The sequence below is a fragment of the Cricetulus griseus genome, chromosome 4 (assembly GCF_003668045.3).
Source record: "Cricetulus griseus strain 17A/GY chromosome 4, alternate assembly CriGri-PICRH-1.0, whole genome shotgun sequence".
NCBI classification, from domain to species: domain Eukaryota; kingdom Metazoa; phylum Chordata; class Mammalia; order Rodentia; family Cricetidae; genus Cricetulus; species Cricetulus griseus.
Genome location: NC_048597.1, coordinates 66,143,016 through 66,157,582, shown reverse-complemented (window position 1 = coordinate 66,157,582; position 14,567 = coordinate 66,143,016). Strand labels below are relative to the sequence as shown.

At 45.6% G+C, this 14,567-nt stretch overlaps 1 protein-coding gene across 1 annotated transcript; it reads left to right on the top strand.

Moving 5' to 3' along the window:
- Positions 1 to 265: 265 nt before the first annotated feature.
- Positions 266 to 8,665, top strand: LOC107976998 (mitochondrial import inner membrane translocase subunit Tim13-like). Its single transcript, XM_035444132.1, has 2 exons — positions 266 to 399; positions 8,335 to 8,665. The coding sequence occupies exons 1-2, from the start codon at positions 266 to 268 to the stop codon at positions 8,591 to 8,593; spliced, it is 393 nt and encodes a 130-aa protein (XP_035300023.1). The 3' UTR covers positions 8,594 to 8,665.
- The last annotated feature ends 5,902 nt before the right edge of the window (positions 8,666 to 14,567 follow it).

Here is a 14,567-nt window from a genome sequence, read left to right as displayed (position 1 = left end):
CAGAGCTACAATATCATTGACCACCCAGAGGCAAAAGAGCTGAGATGAGGAGTGTCTGGGGGAAGTGTTGAGAAAGGAGCCCAAAAGGCAGGTCTAGGCCCTGGGGTAGGATGGGGGAAGAGCTCTGCATTTGAGCTGATACCCATATCTGTATTGTGCTTCTGGGCAATGTTTGTCCCTCGTTGCTCCCATTTCCCTGGACTCAGATGAAGAATTAGCTGGGGCACTTCCAAAGCCCCTGGTTCCTTTGAGGTCTCCTGTCCACATGACTCGTAACAGCAACCTCTTTGCATTTCCTAAGTCAAGATGTCAAGAGGGTCTGGACAGTGGGAAACACTGTGGTGTGAAGTCAGGAGGACTCCCAGAATTCTTTGCTTTGCTGGAGAATGGCACCATGAGGTCAGGTGTACACACCGAGAGGGGAGTTCTCATTAAACAGTGGACCCCTGTCACCCACGGAGTTGCATTTCCAAGCCAGGTTCAATTTAATTCAGAAGAGAAGCCACCCGACTTCGCAGGGTTCTCACTAAACCTCATACTCCACATACACGTACTGAAAACTACAAAGACCCTTAGTCACTGTGCCTTTTACTCTATCTATTCCAATGTGTTGGCGTCTGGGGTACGTGCTCTGGAGAGACTGACCTCCAAGAGTCAGTCACTTCCTAGAGCTAGTGAAGGATTTACTGAGATTTATGCTTTGCACATTGAAACCAGCCAAACCAGATCCCTCCTGCCTAACCTCTGCTTTATAAGGTTTCTGGCTCTGGGTCATTAGCCCTCTGCCCTGCACACCTGAGACTGGAGACTCAGATCATTCACACTGACCAGCCTCCAGCTCCTACCTTCCTGGGTTCCTTACCATGGAAGCTGCAGTAAATGCTGGTGTCCCTTGTTCCTCCTGACAGACCTGACATTCTGGACTGCCAAGTGGTGTCCCAGAGCAGGACAACATATACCTGCATGGGAGAGAGATGGGAACGCTAGAGGGTAGATGTACCCCTCAGTAACCCACGAGCAGTGCTACTGAGTGGGGGTGAGGTGAGGGTAGGAAGAGACAAACAGAGCAGGAGCTGCTGTCCTCTAATGTCCTCATGCCACTGTGAAGGACTAAGGAGGCAGCAGAAACCGTTCCAGTTCATTTATAAGCCTCCAGCTATTTTTAGCTCATTGATCCCAGGGGGCCTTGGAGGGCTCACACTCTGAGGAGAGCTGGGGAAGCTGCAGAATTCTTCTCCCAGAGCAGGTACTCCTCACATGCCATTAACCTCCCAAGGCCTCAGAAAAGCCGCCAGGCCAAGGAGGGGCTGGAACGACAAAGGGAACCAGTCACGACCCAGGGAAGTCCCAGTGCCCACGGCTAAATTGGGTCAGAGTGAACAAGCTTTGAATGAAAGTCAGAAAATGTGAATGCTCTGCACAGTAGGTCCAGGTGGCTGCCTGGTGGGTGCCCTTCTCAGCCAAAGGGACAGTGGGAAATGTACCTTCTGCCACCTGGGCAACTGAACTAGGGCTGTGGAGAAGCCTGCTGGTCGTTCTTCCTTTTTCTGTGCCCCAGGGCCTGTTCATTTCCTGTGGTCTGCTGCCATTCCCAAAAGCAGTGAGGAAAAGGATGGAGAAGCTGCCACCAGGATGCTGGTTGTTTTCTTCGTCTCTAGCTAACTACCTAAAGGGTGGGAGAGAAACCACTGCCTGGAAAACAGACTGCCTGTGGACTTTGAATTGTCGGAGATTCGATTATCCCTATCCTGCATGGATATTAAAAACCTGGCCCTTTCTGCCTATGACTGTTACATCGTGGAGGTAAGGGAAGCAGGTCACACTTAAGTAAGTTCTGGCTTCCCATCAAGGACACTATAAAACTTGCCTTTGTTCTAATAGCTCCTATTCAAAACTGAGTTGGGATAGTAACTTAGAACTTGTGAATTTATGTTGCCAGTGAGGCATGAGTAAATTGAGCTTTTTCGCTTTTGTGAACTGAACCATGCTTTGACTGTTCTGAATAGCTCAGTATTCATGGAGCTCCACTTTCGGGCACCTCTGGGCAGCTTTCTCCAATCTGGATGACTTGGAAGATCCAGTGCAATTGTCTGAAGCTATCTTGAAACTCTCAGTTCCTTGCCTTGGCTTTGCCCTATTCAGTGTCTAGATCCTGGTTTAGACCAACCATGCCTTCCCATCCTTGGTTGCTGTGCTTCCAGTCTCTCCAGCCTGGTTGCCACAGAGGGGCCGTGGTTCACCCTGGGGCCTCCTTACCTAACATTTTAGTTCTCGAAGGGCACTGGGTGGTGGTGGTTGGATACCTGTGTGTGGGCTCTGATGACTCCCAAACCTGTATCTCTAGCTGGGGTGCTCCTTGAGATACTACTGCCTGCTAGGCATTCCTATCTCCATGTTTGATGGGCACCTCAAACTTTAGCAGGAGTGAAGATGAAATGATGACATGACCCCAGAATGTAGGTCTCCCGCTTGTGTTCCTACCTGGGTGAATGCCGTTTCACTGACTAAAGCCCCAACCAGACATAGCCCCATTTCTTTCCTTCGTCTCTCATCTAGTTCAGACATATCTAGCTGGTTCTAATCCAGTCTGTAATGAGGACATGGTCATTCTCCTCATCTCTGCCGCACTGACTTCACACTGTCGGGTCACCTCAGGACTAGCTCAGCAGCCTCCTGCTCTCACCTCACTGGTCCATTGCCTCAGAGCAGATGGGTCCTTGAAAGCCACAGGCCAGAGTCCGTTGTTCCCTTTTTTCAAACCTGCACTGAGAACACTGTCCAGGCTCCTCATAAAGACCTTCAAGGCACTAAATCAAGGACTGACAAACCACAACTGTGGACTAGATATACTTCCTTCCTATGCCTATTTTTGGCAATGCCGTTGTATTGTAACATCTCCAGTCATTTATACGTTATGAGTGACTGCTTTGTCACCACAGGATGGCTTTGAGCAGTTACAACAAGAACCATGTGACCCACAAAGTCTGAACTGTTTACTGGCTCTTTAGAGAAAGCGTTTACCACCCGCTGCTCTAAATTTCCTGGTTCCTGCTTGCAGTCCCCTCTGCCTCCCTAGCCATGACCTGCTGTCTTCTCTGTCTTTTCATATATGCTGCCGCTTCCTTGTGACAAGCTTGGCCCTACATTTGCAGTCTGCACTGGTTGTTTTGTCCCTGCCCCATCTACTTGTGGCTGCTTCCTCCTCAATTAGGTGTAGGGAGACACTGTAACCACGCCTCCTAAGGAGTGACTACAGGTGTGCCAGACCACACCCACCAGGGTGTGATCAAGGTGATGTCAGGGTGAAATGGGAGAGGTTTAAAAGGACAGACAAGGCACATGGGTGCTCTCTTGCCTTGCTGCTGTGGCACGCTCTGGCTTGCTGTTGGCTGGCGTTTACCTATTAAAAGTTATCCTAACCTTACAGATTTCACATCAGTTATTCACCTCAATACTTAGGTCTCAGCTATCAGCAGTCTTAAGCAAAATAAGATTATGATTCAAGCTACAACTAGAATTATCCTCTACCAGAGTATCCTATTATATCTCTATAGCAAGTGCTCACTGCAGGGTTACTATCTGTGGGCATGCCTCTCCCCCGCTTATGCATACCTATGGAGGCATGTGTAAAAGAATGAGGTAGTTATCTTTATCTTTCCCACCAAACTACAAACACCTTGAGAGCAGAGACTTACTCACCTCTGCGTACCCAAAGTCTACTACTGTATCTGATCCATAGAAGACACTTGATAAAACGATTAGTGGTGAACCAACTGACTTCTTGCAAAGCAACTTGTCTCACATGGTATAACCAATCAATCTTTGTTATTCAAGTTCAGATGTTCGTGTACCAAAAGTTACATGTGATACGGGATGTGCCTGTGTGGCTAAAAATCTTCTAAAATACTAGGCATTACTTTTGGGTGTTTTATAATTAATATTTACCATTCATTGAGAGCTCTGTGGTGACTGAGCATATATATATTATTTCATTTGATTCTTGAAGCAGCAATTAGGAGTCTCCTTATCTCCTTTCATTAAAAAAAAAGAAGCTGGGGCTCATGGTGGTGAAGTAAGTTGCCTTGGGTCATGAATCTAAAATCTTACTAGCCAGCATCTTAACCTTTGGGTACCTGACTCCAAACCCCATGTCGTTTCTGTTACCCTTAGCTGTGGAGGGGTCCCACCTCAATACTGCTCTCCAACAGCCATCAGATTTTAATACAAGACAGACTCTGTGTGTGGATGGTGTTCCCACTGTCTTTAGAGTCTTCCTCAGAGTCCATCCAGCAGGTTGAGTGAGACAATGGAAACACCTCCCCACCATGGTACCACAGCAGCTAATTGAGGAGTGTACAAAGTGCCTGCTCTTTAGAGTTTTGTCTTTGGCTCACACTTTCACATGATGAGATGAACTGATGAGGTGTTCCCTACAGGTGTCCAGGCAGGGAGGTCAACCAAGCGAAGACATAAGAATGAAAACCCAGTGCAGATTGATTTCGTCAACCTGGATCAGACTTCCGGAGTCTAATAACAGACAGTTCATTCCCAATGTACTTAAGCCCAGTACACATTGAAAAAAAAAGTTTCCTGGTGTAATACAATCCCTGGTGCACAAAGAAGCTTAATTACATTGGAACTCAATGCAGGGTACATGTCATTCCTTCCAAGAAGATGGGTTCTAGAGATAGGCCACCTGTACTAGCTGGTCTCTGTCATGCACATAATATAGAGGTAGAATAAGAAAGGCAATGTGGAGTTGGACAACATGCATGCCTGTTTTGTTCATCCTCACCAGGGTGGGGGAGTTAGACATGGAGAAGGAGCCAAGGTCCAGATGCATGAAAACTGTAGCGTGGTACAGGCAGCAGCGTCTATTTACTGTGGTGGTGGTAAGAGCCAATGTGCAGTGGTGGTAAGAGCCAGTGCTCTTCTCCACTTTCACTTTTATTTATGTTTGGATTTCCTTCAATGGACATATTTTGCTCTTTTTTTTTTTTTGATAGAGCCTTACTATGTAGCATAGGCTGGCATTGAACATATGATGACCATCTGCCTAAGCCTCCTGAGAATTGGGATTATAGGTGTGTGCAATATATCCCACTTCCATTTTAAAGAATAATTTCACCCCTAGAGTGATCACTGGGAAACCAGCATGGAACTGATCCAGACCCCATGAATGTGGGTTTCAGTGAGGAGGCCTCAGAAATCTATGGGGCCTCTTGTAGTAGATCAGTACATATCCCTAGCATAGGAATGGACTTTGGGGGCCCATTTCACATAGAGGGATACTCCCTCAGCTTAGACACACGGGGGATGGGCCTAGGCCCTATCCCAAAGGATATGACAGACTCTGAAGACCCCTAAGGAAGACCTCACTCTCCCTGGGGAGCAGAAATGGTATGGGATAGGTAGGGTGTTAGTTGGGGGTAGGGAGGAGGATAATTTCTAAACTTTTGTGTTGTTCACTGGAAAGGAAATATCTCCTAACAGTCCCTTTTTCTCTTTCTCCTGGCCACCATTATAGGTATCCTGGAGCTGTGCTGTTCTGGTGGCTGCCAAAGTGTTGTAGAATATTAAAGATGTGTTACATTAATTTATGCTGTGGAACTTTTGTTTAATGATGCAAAGATGTGCTGCATTGTTGTATGTTGCATTTGTTTAACTCTGTGAAACTGTTACTTCGCCTGATTGATCTAATAAAGAGATGATCAACCAATAGGTAGGCAAGAGAAAGGATAGGCAGGGCTGGCAGGCAGAGAGAATAAATAGCAAGAGAAATCTGGGGTAAGTGGATTGAGGAGCAAGAAAAGAAGGGGCCAACCACCCAGCCACCCAGCCAGACATGGAATAAGAAGGAAAGAAAAGGTATACAACAATAGAGAAAGGTGAGAGCCCAGAGGCAAAGGGGAAGATGGGATCATTTAAGTTAAGAAAAGCTGGCTGGAAACAAGCTGAGCTAAGGCTCGGCATTTAGAGGTAATAGTAAGTGTGAATTTATTTGGGAGCTGGGTAGCAAGCCCCTCAAAAGAGCCAAAGAGTAAAGAGTAAAACAACTAACTACACCAGAGTGTCTCTTTCTCAAACTCCACTGCTATCCAGTGTGACCTGTGCACCAGCTTACACCAACCCCTACCCAAGCAGTGCTGTCCTACCTGAGCAGTGTTGCTTTCCCAAGCAGTACTCTCCTGCCCAGGCAGTGCTGTCCTGTCTAAGCAGTACTGTCTACCCAAGCAGTGTCCTGCTCCACAGTCTACACACTCTTCTCAGGTGAGGCAGGTGAGGAACCCTGATGGTAGGTGTGTGAGTGCTGAGTGGTCCTCGTAGCCTCAGGGTCTGCAGCTGGAGCATAGCCAGCCAGCTCTGAGGACCAGAAGGTCTGAAGCATGTGGACTGGTAGCATGATGAATAGGTTCCTTGGTCCTGAATTCAGCTGAGCCAGTGTAACCCCTGGTGGGGGCAGTGCCAGGCAGGTCTAGAATAGGGCCCTGGTCCCATTTAATGATCCCAAGCTCTCCTGGGTGGTTCAAATGTGGGAACCTCCTCCTCCTGGGTCTCTTGAATAAGTAATTCTGCTAGCAAACTTAAGGCAGGAGCTCCTGGAGCAGAGAGCCCCTTCACTCCCAACCGTCTCCATGCCAGCAGGCCTCCAGGAGGTTGGATGCCATTCCAGGAAAACATGGAGGGACATTTATCTTACTTACACGTTTTTCTTCCATTATCCTAGAAAACGTATGCTGGCAAAAGACAGCCAGCCTACTGTGTGGGGCACTTATCAAATCAGCAGTGTGGTTACATCAGTCTCTGGGCAGCCAGGCCCATTTAGTGGTTGCAGACGGAGAGGAATCTGGGATAATGAAATACTATCAAGCAGAGAGAGCATGTTGCAAAATACAATGAGCCCAGCCCATCTCTGTAAAAGAATGTCAAAAACATTTCCATGTGGAAGAGTGGCGCGTGTGTGTCCAATGCTTTAGGCAGTAATATCTAATTGTTTGGAATGTCCGACACTCTTTATGGCCAGGGTGTATACTTGTTACATAGGTAAGAACATCCGTGCTCTTACAAGCTAAAAGCATAACAGACACTCAAGCAAACAAAAACTGTGCTTTTGTGGTCTTGATATTAAGTTCACTATATACTTTTTGTTCATGTTTACATTTTTATAAAGTAGCAGGGCATGGTGGCACAACTCTTTAACCTCAGCACTCAGGAGGCCGAGGCAGGTAGGTAGATCATTTTAGTATGAGGTCATCCTGGTATACATAGTAAGTTCCAGGCTAACTAGGTCTATACACAGTGAGACCCTGTCTCAAAAGAAAACAAATAGAAAAACAAAAAACAAATTTTAAACAAAAAAATAATTTTAGGATGTTGACACAAACATTATCAACATAATGTTGCTTGTACTTTTTACTAACCCCTGTATGAAAAAAGCTTTCCACTCTATTAAAAAAGCTTCCTACACAGGTCTAGGACACATGTATGAGCAATATGTATGTTTTTCTCACAACCAATATCAGCTGTTGAATATGTTGGTCTTTTGAGGCTAAGATGGACCCACACTGGGAAATTTTTAAAAGTGTAGGTTCTTAGTGAAGACTGGGATACTGGGCCATATCTAAATTGTAAATAGTTCCTTAATAATAGTTATTTAGACAATATTTGACTAACCATTAAGTCTGGCACACAGTGTGAAAATTCTCAGCAAAGGCTTAAATAGGTGCACAACCGAGGGTGGCATCTGCCTACTCCCGATTTCTTCTTTTATGACATCTAAAAGAGACCAGAATCCTGGAACCAGAAAACAAAAGGAGGGAACACCCAACAGCCATATTTCCCAAGTCAAGCTTATTCATTGCAACTTACGAAGAGTAAAATGCATACAATTGTATGACTACCATAGAGATACAGAATATCTCCATTATTTTCTGCTCTGTTTTGAGATGGAATCTCCCTCTGTACACAGGCTGTCCTTGAGCTTGTGTCAGTCCTCTTGCCTTAGCTTTCCAGGTGCCAGGGTTCTAGGCATGAACAGCCATGTCTGGCTTCTTCACTCACTGGGTAAAGGACAGCTGAGGAATATTGCTTCCAGTTTTAGACCACTGTGGCTTTTTTTTTTTTTGTCAGTGCCAAACGTTGGACCCAGGCCTTGGGCATGCTAAGGGTGTGTTCTACCACTGGGCCTTGTTCTTTTCTGGAAATTATACATAAAATCATTATAATTTTATTACAGGTTATAATAGATGTAAGTTTTTATTACTTCGTACCTTGGTATAAGATTGCTGAATTGTGTGGTTGGCGCGCGCGGCCGCGGCCCGGTTGACTGCGCAGCCATGGAGAGCGGCTTCGGCTGGACCCGGGGGTCATCATGGAGCAGATGAAAGTGCAGATCGCCGTGGCCAACGCACAGGAGCTGCTGCAGAGGATGACAGACAAGTGTTTCCGGAAGTGCATCGGGAAGCCCGGGGGCTCCTTGAATAACTCGGAGCAGAAATGCATCGCCATGTGTATGGACCGCTACATGGATGCCTGGAACACCGTGTCCCGCGCATACAACTCTCGACTGCAGAGGGAACGAGCCAACATGTGACCGAGACCTGTGCCTCGGGACACCGTGCTCAGGCCACAGATCGGAACTGCTTTCCCACTCGCAAGGGCAGCGCGTATCTGACGGCCCCAAAGTGTGGCAGCATGGAGGGCTCCGAGTTGAGGCCTCTCCCCTATGCTGCTGCTCCTAGCCCAGTCCCAGAAAAGTGAGGACCGGTTTGAGCTCGGGGATCTGCCTGCCCCCACCTGAGCTGTGACCTGAGAACAGGCCAATAAATTGCTGCTGGGACAGAGGAAAAAACAAAACAAAAAACAAAAAGATTGCTTAATTGTGAAGTAGATGCCTATTTAACTTTGCTTTGCTTTGGAATTCTGAAGTGGTTTTTAGCTTAGGCTGTACCAGTTCACATTTCCACTAAAATGTGTGAAATTGAAGATGGTCAACGTCTCTGCCAGCACTTGCAGGTTTTCGCAGTTTTAGGCGAAATGACAATGGTGCTTTCAGGTACCTCTTACCCTCACAGTCTTGGTTGGTTACCAATTTTTAAAATTGTGGGTTTGTGGGCCTGGAGAAATGGTTCAGCGGTCAGCTCATTGGCAGCTCTTGCAGAGGACCTAAGTTTGGTTCCCATCACCCATGTGGCACAACCATGTGATGCTCTCTCTACTGGCTCCTCAGACACCAACTCTGCTCATGGAACACTGTATACCTGCAGACACAACACTCATTACTCACACACATAAAATAAAGACAAGTCATTTAAAGATGTGTGTTTGCTTTATTCTTGTCTAGAGAGGTCTTTATATATTCCAAAGTGAAGGACTCTATCAGACACATGTATTGCAAACAAGCCTTTGTTGCATGCTTAATTATTTGTGTGAGTGTCATGCCATGCCTGCGGAGATGACAGGATAACGTGCAGAAGGGGGTTTTAGGTTTCCAACTTGTGGGTCAGGGGATTGAACACAGGTCATCAGGCTTCCCAGCAGGCACCTGTATCTGCTGAGCCATATCACCAGCCCATAAACTGCATGGGGCTTTTGTTGGTTGGCTTGCTTTTGAGACTGTCTTACCATGTAGTCCCGGCTGGCCTGAAACTTACAATGAAAACCAGCCTAGCCTCAAACTCACAAAGACCCACTGCCCCTCTCTCCTAGATATTGAGATTAAAGGCATGTGCCACCATGCCAGACCTGTGAATGTCCTTTTTAAAAGATTTACACTTTATTTATCCATCTATGCATCCTCCATCCATCCATATCCATGGATATTCTGGAACTCCAATTCATAGAGATCTGCCTGTCTCTGCCTCCTGAGTTCTGGTATTAAATATGTGAATCACTGTGCCCAGAAGAGTGTTAGACCTCCTGGAATGGGAGTTACACATAGTTTTAAGGCACCATTTGAATGCTGGGAACTGACCCTAGGGTCCACTGCAAGAGCTGCCAGTGCTCTAACCACTGAGAAATCTCTCCAGCCCTGTGTTTGTCTTATAACTTTCCCAATAATATCTTTTGAAGAAGAAATGCTTTAATGTTGAAAGGCCCAACATATAATTTTTATGAACTATATTTTTGTATGATATCTAAGAAATAAATAGTCCTCTAACCTAAGGCCAGGAAGGTTTTCTCAGAGAAGTTTTATTGTTTTAGGTTTTAATTTAGATCTATTATTTGATTTTAGTTCATTCTGGACATGGATCAAGTTTCTCTTCTTCACACTTGGATGTCTAATTATGAAAAACACCTCAGATGACCTGTGTGCTGGTTTACTTGGCAGCTAAGCACACATAGGTGATTTCCTTGTATTTATCCATGTGCTGCCTTGTAGTTCATCCTTCCTTTCTTTTCTTTCTTCCTTTCTTTTTGAGACAGGCTCTTAGCCTGTAGACCCTTGCTAGCCTGATAGTTGCTTTGTAGTCTAGGCTGGCCTCAAAGTCAGGGCAATCCTCCTGTCTCATCTCCCCAGGGCTGGCTTTACAAGTGAGTGCTACCACACTTGGTTCCCTGGTAATTTCCTCTTTCTCTAAGAAGTTCTCTTGGCTATTCAATTGCTCAGCACTTTTAAAGGGCCCATTATACCTTAAGGTACTATTTGCTATGATTTAGGAATAGTTTGAGCATCCCACAAGGGTTCACTGTGATTAAAACCTTGGTCCCCAGGGTGTCTCTTTTGGGTGAAGGTGAGACATTTGGGAGGCAGAGCCTAATAAGAACTCCTTGGGTCCTTGGAAATATTAGATAGCTTACATATGAACCTTGAATTCCTGCAAGAGAGGAGCACGTCTGGCCTTCACTGCCATCTTCCTGCTTCTTCTCAAGCTGTGGCTGTTTGTTCCCACAAACACTTCTACTGTTATGTGCCACTATCTACTGTAAAGCTGACTGACACACTTGTCAGAATGACCACAGCCGTAAGATACTTACCATATATGGAAGAGAAATACATTTTAATAGTATATAACTGTGCTTTGACGCAAAGCAACCCTGCAAGTCATCTGCTCAAGCATAAAGCCAGAATCACTTTCTCATGGTGTCATGAGCTTAGGAGTATCAAGAAGCAATGCACAGGCTAAGAGTGACGAGAGCTGAATATCTAACCAGCTCCTGGGGGTGGTTGGCCTTGTGATGGACATGGCAGAAATGCCAAGTCAGGAGCTCTGCATACTTCCATGCAATGATATGTACCTCAAAATGTAAAGAGAACATGCATTTGGCAGTTTTATTCAAATATCATCATCAAACTGGCCCTTTTGTGCACATCTATAATGTGAGAAACTTGGAAACAAGGTACTCTGTGTGCTCCTTTCTGGGTAAAGATAATGCAAAAATTGGGAAGCCTGCTGCCACAATACAGAAAACAAGATTATAGCTGCATAGGCAGGCTGGTAGACGCTAGACTGAAGGACATTATTGTGGAGTCTGCAGGGAAACATAATGCATTCTTCATTCAGGGCTGAAAGGCTATTTCTTATAAGGTGAAACTGAGGTAAAGGGTGCACTGTGGCATCTGAGGGGTAAAGAGCAGAAGGGAGTGAATCGGGTCACACTGGGTATAACCGAGAAACAAGATCTGGGAAAGCTTCACACAGCATACCCTACATCCGTGACACTATGTCCAGACCATGTAGAGACGGGAAGGAAAAGGTATTTTTATGAAGGATGTTTGTTTCTGAGTGACTAACTCGACGGAGTAGAGATTTAATCAGAAGATTGGCCATAGTTTACATTTTTATGTGTCACATACAAGAGGGTGGAGCAGATATGAAACATCCTTGGTTTGTAAATGCCAGGCCAACGGGAACAGTGTGGGAAGCCAAATTATATTAGTGAAGTTATGGGCAGCCAAGATTTCAATGAAGGCAAAGGGCAGTGACTTGGGAGTAACCCTAAGACTCTCCTAATGGGATGCAGGTTAACTCAGTTACCTATAGACTATAGATCAGCAGCACCATACTCCATAAAAGCATGGAGGCTTCCAGACTAGGAAATTGTGAGCCAGATCTAAGTGGTTTAATATCCAGCCATGCTGTTGAATAATAAGGAAGACACACACAAACCAAAGGACTTTGATAGAAGGTAGAAATGGGCTTATATGATAGCAGATATTTCTTAAAGAACTTGATCTAGAAATAAAAGGCCTTGACATGAAATATGAACAGCTCTGAAACATTAATATTCTGAAGGAAACCACAAATGTTATTACTCCATTAAGACTAGGAATGATAACTCAAACAATTTCACAGAAGAATTAGCTAATGAGCGATCAGGCCCAACCACCCAGGGACTTACAGAGACCACGGGTTTACAGAATGATTCCATGGCAGGGTTAGTTGGCATCTTAGTCACAGATGCCAAGGGCTAAATAGATTTCCTTTCCCATTCTACTACATCATAAAATGTTGAGTTCTTGAGACGCTCAGGCTGCTGAGGCAGCCACAGGCCATTAAGACTAAAATTTACGTTAGGAGGAAACAGCTTTCTACAGATTTACTTTCCCTGTGCCAACCTCACAACAAAATGAATGGTCAGCTCCCTGGGAGGGACCTCCTTGCAGCAACAGCATTGACTGTCTCTTCAGAGCAAGGAAACTGTAGATGTGTTATTCATTAGCTGGGCACCTCTGTTCTTGACCCACCTAAGTATTTAGACTACCACAGCAAGCATCCAAGGGAATTATTACAGTCCCACCCAGAATCCAATGCAATGCCACACTTCAGGCAATTAGTAATAAAGGTAAAACTGGGACCATGCGGTTATCTGTGTCAGGCAGGACAATTTTGCTTTTTGCTTTCTTCCAGTGCTGGGGATCAAACCCACAGTGTTACACATGGGTAACAAGTGTTCTGGCACTCTAATGAGACTACATGAAAAGTAGGAGTCAAGATGCAAACAATTTGGTCAAAGATCCTTAAACTTACAACAAAGATAACCCAAGGCATTTATGCTATTGCAATTAGCTGTCATTAGTATAATGACAGCCACTGAACAGCCTGTCAAGAATAAAATGTTAAAAAAGGTTCTTTTCTAAGTGTTATTTGTGTGTGTGTGTGTGTGTGTGTGTGTGTGTGTGTGTGTGTACATAATATAAGTGCCGGTGTCCTTGGCAGCCAGAGGCATTGGACTCCCTGGAGCTGGAGTTACAGGTAGGTGGTTGTGAGATGCCTGATGTAGGTGCTGAGAACCAAACTCAGGTTTTCTTAACTGCTGAGTCATCTCTCCAGTCCCTAGAACAAGTTCTTTTATGATTGTTCCGATGGTCTTCGGTTTCAGTAGCAGGTGGGTGGACAGCACTTGGCCAGTGGTGGCAGTGGTTACACAGAAGGAGGCAGAACTCATAGCTCGGTGGCTCTGCTTGGTCAGGTCTAAACACACCGCTTCCCTGTGAGCCATCGCTAGAGAATTCACATTCCTGAAAAAGGATGTTTCTGAAAACAGAGCATGTTTTTGTATACCTGGCTTTATCCTTGCAGTGAATGGACTGGATATCGCAGGGCCAAGTCCTTTCTCTTCCAGCCCCAGGGACTCCAAGCAGAGGTGTGCAGCTTGTGTGCAGGGAAGAGAAGGGAAACAGAAAGGGACATGATAGCACCTGAGCTCAATTAAAGGAGACCCAGGAGTGAGAGGCCGATCGCGGCTGCCAGCAGCAGAGAGAATGGCTTTTTGAAGGGCAAACCAAGAATGACACCCATCTTGCTCAATCTACATACATCTAGCAAACACACAGAGTAAATACCCTTTGTTATCATTCCTGAGATACCTAATAAGAATTCTGAATTTTATTCTTTAGCAGAGCACTGCCCATAGCCAATACATCCAAAGGTGCCCAACTGTTCAAAACTCTGAAATATTATTTACTTGTTGCAAACATCTAAGTGCCACAACCCCCCACCCCCCCACACACACACATCTGCCCCAGGCCTCCACCAGACTCAGACCTCTACCAAGTTCTTCACTACAGGGGGAAATACCTGAGCTGGAAGAATGCTGCTGCATTGCCGGTGTGCTTTCTGACTGGCCTTGCCTGCAGTGCTGAACTGACTGGAAATGTTTTGTTTCTCCTGTCTGCTTCCTGCCAATCGCTACTCAGTGACAGGTGGCCAAGCCAGAGGACTGCCTGGGAAAGATAGCACAGGAAGACATGGAGCTGTATAAGAAAGGGAGGTCGACAGGGGTTACCTGTGTTCAATAACTGTAGAGGAGCTCTGGGCGCTGAAGTATCTGGCCTTACCTGAAAACAGATCACCTTGTTCTTGGTGGCATAACATTGCCTGTCCCCACTCTAGGAGGAGGAAGAACACCAATGGCAGCTGAGGAACAATAGCGTCTCAGAAACAATAGCATCTCACAGGAGAAGAGTCCCCAACAAATACACGAGAGGATCAAACTAGAAAAATAGAAAATTAACCTAAACTGAAAGTGAATTTTCTGGCCCGGTCCTGAGTTCTTCAGTCTTCAGTGGTGCTCTTACCAAAGAAAGAGAGACTTTGTTTCTGTTGAGGGACTGATAGGGAAGC

Bases quoted from the DNA above. Each gene is read 5' to 3' on its own strand.
- LOC107976998 (XM_035444132.1), top strand. From the start codon at position 266: ATGACTCGTAACAGCAACCTCTTTGCATTTCCTAAGTCAAGATGTCAA. The intron at 400-8,334 runs GTCAGGTGTACA...TTGACTGCGCAG, and splicing joins CTGGAGAATGGCACCATGAG to CCATGGAGAGCGGCTTCGGC.